This window comes from Hippichthys cyanospilos, chromosome 11 (assembly GCF_059441005.1).
Source record: "Hippichthys cyanospilos isolate Australia breed blue-spotted pipefish chromosome 11, RoL_Hcya_1.0, whole genome shotgun sequence".
NCBI lineage: Eukaryota > Metazoa > Chordata > Actinopteri > Syngnathiformes > Syngnathidae > Hippichthys > Hippichthys cyanospilos.
The window spans coordinates 6734157-6742500 of NC_142379.1; the positions used below are offsets into that span (position 1 = coordinate 6734157).

The 8344-nt window shown below is 43.5% G+C and overlaps 1 protein-coding gene across 1 annotated transcript in view; it reads left to right on the forward strand.

Moving 5' to 3' along the window:
* The window catches only part of rtn4rl1b (reticulon 4 receptor-like 1b), a 143645-nt gene extending 139716 nt beyond the window's left edge, over positions 1–3929 (forward strand). Inside the window, exons 2-3 of the mRNA XM_088427844.1 lie at positions 47–498; positions 1505–3929. Of these exons, the coding sequence (XP_088283970.1) occupies positions 47–498; positions 1505–2389 (1337 nt within the window). The 3' untranslated portion in view covers positions 2390–3929. The remainder of the gene's footprint in view (positions 1–46; positions 499–1504) is intronic.
* The last annotated feature ends 4415 nt before the right edge of the window (positions 3930–8344 follow it).

Sequence of the window (8344 nt, forward strand, 5' to 3'; positions counted from 1 at the left end):
TTGACTGCATCCAATTTGAACTTGCTTCTTTTCATTCCCAACGCAGGCTGTGGGCTGGAGTTCCTGCTGGTTCTCTGCGGCCTGGAGTTTTCCTGGTCCTGCCCCCGTCACTGCATCTGCTACACAGCGCCCAGCACTGTTTCATGCCAAGCGCACAACTTCCTGACGGTCCCAGAAGGAATCCCGCCTGACAGCGAACGGATCTTCCTGCAGAACAACAAGATCCACCGGCTACTCCGAGGTCACTTCAGCTCCAACACTGTGACACTCTGGATATACTCCAATAACATCACATATATCGAACCCTCAACCTTCCACGGTTTCACGCTGCTGGAGGAGCTGGATTTGGGAGATAATCGCCACCTGCGCTCCCTGGCTGAAGACACATTCCACGGGTTGAACCGGCTCAGTGCTCTGCACCTGTACCGCTGTGGACTTAGCTCACTTCCGAATAACATCTTCCAAGGCCTAAGGAGCCTGCAGTATCTCCACTTGCAGGTAATCCAAGGGCTTTCATAATATTCATTTGGAGTTAATTGAAAACAACATTTTAATTTACTCAAATACGGCTCGCTTCCTTAAATAATCTTAAATCAGTTCATCTGCAGTGCCTCCGCTTTTTGCTTGAGGGTCAAGACAACATAAGTGAGGAGGCGGCATGTTACCAAGTCAGCACAACATTTCCATCAGTGTTTTGGGGCACCTCGGCAAAGATGTTTTCTCAGATTTTCTCTCTCCGACAGGCTACGAGTCATTACTATTCATCGGGTGCAGCTCATTAGTTTTCTACATTTTGCATGGTAAAATGGAATCAATTCCCCTTTGCTTGACTGTTGGCACTCTCTTGGGGAATATTTTCTAAAGTCTAGGAATCGTTTTGAGGTCCAATGTTTTTGAATGAGGCACTGATTAGCATATATGTTCTAGTTTTTCCCAAATGTTATTGATTAGCTTGAAGTCAGAGTCTGAGTCACGTCTGTTAGAGAACAGAACAATTTTGGGAAGCTTGTTCTCTAACAGACGTGACTCAGACTCTGACTTCAAGCTAATCAATAACATTTGGGAAAAACTAGAACATATATGCTAATCAGTGCCTCATTCAAAAACATGGACCTCAAAAACATTCCTAGACTTTAGAAAATATTCCCAAGAGAGTGCAACAGCAAGCAAAGGGGAATTGATTCCATTTTACCATGCCATATCATGCTATAACAGATTTACATTCGGTTCCATAGGTTTGGAACTATTAGACACACCTAAAATTTTTTTTAAAGTAGAATAGTAGAATATGATCTTAATTAACAATGTACTTTAATTGGACCTTATAACCCGATGCACCTTATAACCTGTTGCACCTTATGACTTGTTACACAGCGTGTATGGAAACTTCCCAAAAAAGACCAGCTCACTGAGACCGTGCCCGATGATCCAATGCTCCTTACGGTTGGAAAAATATGGTACACTTCACCATAGTGTAACTTATGACATTATTTTGTCTCCTCAGCAAAACCATCTGAAGTTCCTGCAGGATGACACGTTCGCTGACCTCCACAACCTGAGCCATCTGTTCCTCCATGGAAATCACCTGTGGAGACTCAACCAGAACACTTTTCGAGGCCTTCGTGCCCTGGATCGTCTCCTTCTGCACCAAAATCAGATTGAGTGGGTTCACCACCTGGCGTTCCATGACCTCAAACGTCTCACTACCCTCTATCTGTTCAACAACTCCCTCACGCAGCTGTCGGGGGACAGCCTGGATACGCTCCCTGCTTTGGAATACCTGCGTCTGAATGACAACCCTTGGTCATGTGACTGTAAAGCCCTCGCGCTCTGGGAGTGGCTGAAACGGTTTAGGGGCTCAACGTCCTCTGTGGGCTGCCAGGCGCCTGAGGACATGGTTGGGAAAGACCTGAAGGAACTGCGCAAGGAGGACTTCTCCAACTGTTCCCCAAATTCTGAATCCAGAGCCCAGACCAACAACCTATCCGGCACAATCAGCCCACCGTCCATGAATCGCGGGGTTGTGGCGGGTTCTGGGGGCCAGAGCAACGTGGTGAACCCATCCAGGGCTGGCCGGCCTCGTAACTGCTCGAAGAACCGCAATCGAGGGAGCAAGGGGAAGGGTGACAACGAGGTCCACCACTCCAAGGAGGTAATGGCGGACAAGGAGGATTCATCCCCGGATTTCTCCGACGGAGGGAAACACGATCACACGTCCCCAGATGGCACAGTCACGAGAAGGAAGCACAAGTGTGTACCGCGGACCACTGTTCGGCCCCCCAGTGGGGTTCAGCAGGCCAACAATAGGGCAACCTTAATCCGACCCTTGTACGTCTACGCCCTCGTGGTAGTCTTGTCGACAACAAATTTTGACATTATTCTACGCTGATCAACGGCAGGGCGGGTAAAAGTTGACCGCAAAGAACACAGCCCTCAACACATTCTCTCGCTTCTGGCCCCTGTGTCTTTTATGTGTGTGAGCGTGATTCTGTGTAAGTGTTGTATAGGGACCTTAGAGATGAGCACAAGCATCAAAACATCGGAAGGACTTGACAGGGAGACCCCTCTGACTAAAGTTTCATGTAGACCAAGCGCGCACTGCCACTTAAAGCCAGGTTTCCTGATCATGTGTCTTCTTGTTGGTCTGTTTCAGCTCTGGACCTCCAATAACCAAATATTGGGCAGAGGGAAGCTTCAAATCCGTACAAGTCATAAATTCGGTCTTCTTCGACGTGTTTCATTGCGCAAGTCTAAACGGATAGCCTGTGACTGAGTTTGCATGGCCACGCTTCAATTTGGTTTCTTACATCAGACAGGTCCCAAATGAGCAGAACTATTCATTAAATGGAATGTAAATATTCCTCCTACAAAAATGGAATTTATAGCCACTGTTGATCAAGGCCATAAATAGCGCTGATAATAGCGCATTATTCAAAGCAAGAAATCGCTACAACTAACTCCACGCAGTAAGCTAGCAATCATCCCTCCAACACATGGGGCTGCCTTTTCATTTACACATTCCCTCCTGCCTGACTGGATGTGAAGCTGCTAATTGTGTCGCTCTGGACTGCCATGTGCTGTAACCCATTCTCTCGGCTCTGTCTTCGAAGTGGGAGACGAAGTCGCGAGCGTGTCTGTACATTGTACCCGTATTTTTTTTTTTTTTGTAACTTTCTAAGACACAGAGCGGACCTAACGATGAGCCCGTGCTGCAGGGTCAGCAGGACAAGTCAAACAGGGCTTCGTCAGTTCCATCAGCGAACTGTTGTCAAACTGAGCTCATCGCTTTCTGAGGAAGACGATTTCGCCTGAATCACTTGGTCATTAGCATAAAGGACTTGAGGGGGGGAAAAAAAAAAGCATTTGTGGTTCGCGTGCTTTCCGAACTGTGATCTAAACCCAACACAAAAGGACAATTCGTAAGGGGCGTGGCAAAGAGGGAAAAACTTTTGCTCCAATTCTGGAGTTTGTCATGATCCAAGACAATTGCACCAAGGTCCCAAAGGAATTCTATAAAGCACACACTGAGTGACGGACAAGTGTGTGATGATATGCCAGCGAACTTCTGGAGCTTATGTGCCTCCCTCTAACGGACCGCAATGGTGTTTGTATTGATGTAACAATGGAATGGACTCTAGTGCTGAAATTATACATTTACTGTCAAACAGAAAAAAAAAAATATCAGTGGCATCAATTATGACAACAGGGTTTTGGCTCCTTACATCGGGAGATATTTTTATTTTATCAAGCGATTTTTTTCATGGTAAATTTTCATTTGTAACGCACAAAGTCTACCTACGTCCTCTCTGGTTTTATGGTTTCGCATTTGTGTGTTATTTACGTTGCCGGTGCGTTGCGCGTGGCGTCATCCCAAGACTCTGAAAAAAATTTATAAAGATAATAAAATCTATATCTTCTTATGTCTCACAGTTGCAGCCTGAGTCTTTTTATTGATACTGTGATATTTTATAGGCTTGTTTGACGATAAATCAACGTCTCTCATTTTATTGTTACCCCATTCATGTTTTGTTTTTTTTAACCAGGTAAACAAGAAATTGGTTTGTCAGCAAATTCTGTTGGTTTTTTTTTTCAGGTTTTACCTTCTATCTATTTTTCTCACGTGCAGCCACAGCATGCAAACAAATAGAATCGTCCCTCACACAGTACAGAAGAAATCATCTTTGCTCAAATACATGAGAAACCCAAAGGAAATTACGAGTCACTAGCAGTTAAAAAACAACAACAACAAAATCTACTGCGGTTCCGTGAAGCACCTAGGAAGCAAAACAACATTGTAACGTATACCGTATTTTCCGCACTATAAGGCGCACCTAAAAACCTTATTTTTTATTTAAAAGCTGATGGTGCGCCTTATAATCAGGTGCGCCTTATATATGGATCAATATTGAGATTGGTAGATGGGGAATGAAGTGATAAAGTAAGCGTTACCCATTTCTTTTGTGTGTTTACAGTTGAACAAGGTTGGTCATATTGACTGAGTTATGCTATTGAGAGTTTAGCGTTATTATTTGAGTTATTATTGTTATTACTTTGAGTATTACTATATTGTGATTGAAAAAGTTTTAAAATGTCATTAATTGAGAGTGCACCTTATTTATGGAAAAGGTTTTAAAATATGTCATTAAATGAGGGTGCGCCTTATAATACGGTGCGCCTTATAGTGTGGAAAATATGGTACTTCCCTTTTATTGGTTTCTTTTAGGGGTGTAATAAAAACTGTTTTGAACCAGTTTTCAAGAAAACAGTCAGGATACCGGCCCTCGAGGACTGGAGTTCAACACCTATTCTATAAGGACTGAATGATTCCCCGCACATGTATATTAATAACAAACAAAAGCAAGAAATTCATCTGTAATCCAACAGTTAGCGAGGAAAAGTAATCACTGCAAAAAAAGAAATCTGCAAAATATTGAAGCGCAATTTAGTGAGGGTTGACTCCTGACTTTTGAAATCTTGAAATCGTGTCTGCAAACGTTCAAACAAAATGTTTGTCGTGTACACCCCGGTCAAATGACAAAGTGTCATTCAGATCCCCTGCGGGTTCATCCAAGACACTGTTTACTTGTTTGGATGGCTCGCCTCCGCCGTGTCGCAAACGCGACGGCGCCCCGCCGTAAATGCAGCTGTGATTTTCCTAATTACTGAGCCGCTCGCGGCATGACGTCCCTGCTCACCTGGTTTCCTCGCCACACGCGGCGCTTCGTGAAATGCTTGAGGAGGTAGAATCGCAGCCAGGCACACATTCATGGAATAAAACACCCTGAGATTTATAATCAAGCAATAGCAAATACAGCGGCAATTAAAAAATTATAATTGCACATGTTAATATAATGGGGGGGGGGTTCAACTATTTTTTTATCGTGCGTCATTATGATTGTGAAACCATAAAAATGTTTCATCGTCTCATCATACTATATACTTGACATTAATGGTTAATTGGTTTTGAAAAAGCCAAGGAAAAGAATTTGTTCGACTATGATTTAAACTATCGTAAATTTCGGATGATAAACCACACTGGATTATAAACCCCAGCATTAGAGTTTTACCAGAAAATCTAGTTTTGTCATGTACAGGCTGCACCTACACTATAAGATGCAGGTTGAAGCATCAGATAATTACACAGATGGTAAATATCTGATGGTACGTGGAAGTTTTTACATTTTTTATTTGAATTTAAAATTTTCTGTGGAATGCCAGCAACATCATACCTTCGCACTACAGACTGAACATGCCTGCGTGTTTAGAAACGAGCAGCGCCAACACATTCAATACAACACCGACAAACCTGGCTAGAAAATTGCACCAACACAACAGTAACACGCCTGATTGCATTTACTAGTGGAGAGTGTCCCCTGGTAGTGAGAAAAATAGCAGTTCAAACTAAATTAATTCTGTGATAGCATCTCAATCTGTCTCCCTTTGTTTACAGGGAGATTGCCCCCTGGTGGTAAGTAAATAAACAAAACAAAACATGGAGCTACACTACACTGAAAAAAATAGTCTTATACTCTGAGAAATACCTTACTTGGCTGAGAAAAAATATTTCACCCCTGGATTAAATTGCAAACATATTCGAAACTATAACCCTGAATATTTGAATATTACTTCAAACTAATCTTATCATATGATCCCTCAAAAAAATGTAAACGTTTTGGGAAAAAAAAAGCTACAGAAGACTCATTCAACGCTGTCAAGATGTATCACTTCAACTCGCCTTACGTCTTGAAAATCTTCAAAAATTGCCGTATTGATTAATATTCCAACTAAGAATATTGTGTGGCTAGCATAAAAAAAAACCTGAATGTTTTAAAATCGGGAAATAGTTTAAATAAACTTTAACAGATTTTTTTTTAATATAATCTATGGTTAAAATATTGGCACCAGTGGTGGAAGGCTTCTTTTATATAAGCACCGTATGAAATTGTCCATTACACTTTATGGCAGGCCCCCTAAAATAACATCCGCTCGGACTATCGGTTTCCATTTGGTTTTTAATTGCTTCACTGTCACTGCGGTGTGGCGTTTAATTAAAAGCACCCAATTAGAAAACTGGAAAGGAAGAAAGGGAACGAGCTGAGAAGAAAGAAGATGGAGTGACACTGTGATTAATGGCCAGGAAAAAAAAAAAAAATCCCAAAATGCTTTGCACCTACTTTCCCAACTTAATCACAAAGTTCGTATCACCTCTTTCGCCCACAAAAACAATTTCTCATTCGGCTCTGTTATTTGTGCTCTATTTACAGCGAGTGAAATCCCCCCAAGAGCGGCGGCGTGCTCCATTTCTCGCCAGCGAGCCGGGGCTGCATATTAAACTCCCGCTCAAGTGGTGGCCCGAGGCCTTGACGGCACCTGCGTGGATTAGATCCCCGCTAATCCGCTCGTCTCTCACCTCGAATCAGACAGATTACGCGGCGGGAAAACGACCGCGTGTATCCGTTCGACAATACATGTCGGTTTAACGTAGCTGTTGTCGACGTCGGATGTAAGAAGGTCGGGCTGGCTAAGTGCAGTTAAAAGACGCTACCACAATCATTTTAAAAAAAAAATTTAATATCCTGGGCTATTTATGTCACCGTTGGCGTCACGTGTAATCAAAGTTAATTGAGCCGTTCCGCCGCTTTGCTTAACCGAGCCAGACTGCTGCGCCGAGCTCCAGTTTCCAGCCGTGAGCCAAAGACGTGTTCCTGACAGACGGCGGAGAGCGACTTGGTCCCCTTTTAAGTTTCGCTTTTCCTCCCAGATGAGACTTGTGATGAGTCACGTCGCAAACGAGCGCTTTGGAATGATGCGCTATTATCTATCACGGAGTTGAAAGCATCAAATTGTTTTTCAACGCGCCCGCCGTAAAAGATCGAGTTAGCGTTCAAATCAAGCAATTCGTCCGTCCATCCTTCCATTTTCTATAGCCACTAATCATCAGTAGGGTCGCTGTGGTGGCTTGCTGGTGCCTATCACAGCTGTCTACGACAGAGATCCTCAACTACCAGTCGGCGGCCAAATAGCGGTCTGTAGATCAACTGGTACCGGGCCGCAAGGGCTGCACCCTTCTCCCTTTAACATCACTAGCGATCTTGGGACCCATGGCTAACCAACTAAAGTTTGAATTAAGAACTAAAATGCACAATAAATAGGATATTGTAAGCACTCCCACAAGATCTTTAGCATATCGGAATCTTGGTGACATGGTGACGCCAACCAATAGCAAACCAGCATCTTAGTGATGCATTGCACCGCATGCGACCAGAAAATAAGTGCAATTACCTAAAAACGCCTGAAGAGGGAGGCAGAAAAAAAAACAACAAACACAGGCAACCCCACAGGTCATGACACTTGTTGATGCTGTAAAGTGAGAAAAATGCTGTAAAGAGGGGACGGAAAAAGGAAGTATTCCACTTCGTAACGTGAAAAAAAACGTAAGCCGGGGTCGCCGTAACCCAGGGGTCCACTGTATATGGAAATTTTAAAAATTAAACCTGTTCATTAAGAGTGCACATCATAGTCTGAAAAATACGGAATGCATTACGTGATCAAATCCATTTCTCAGTTAGAAATAGTCAGTGAACACCTTGAATTTGTCTCATATTGGCGGCTGCGCTCACATCCTATGGAGCTGTGCTTTTCCAAATTGTGTGAAGGATTTGCCTGTATTTTGCCTTTCCCAAGCACTGTGAACTCAGCGTGCGTCTGGTCGATGATTGATGCGCGGCGGATACTTGGTGGCTCTGCTCGGCTGTCTTTTGATTACTGGATTTCGCCACTCCGCCACGCTGTCTGTCTTTATTTCCTGCATGGCATGCCGCACGTTGTCAGAGACGTGACCGAC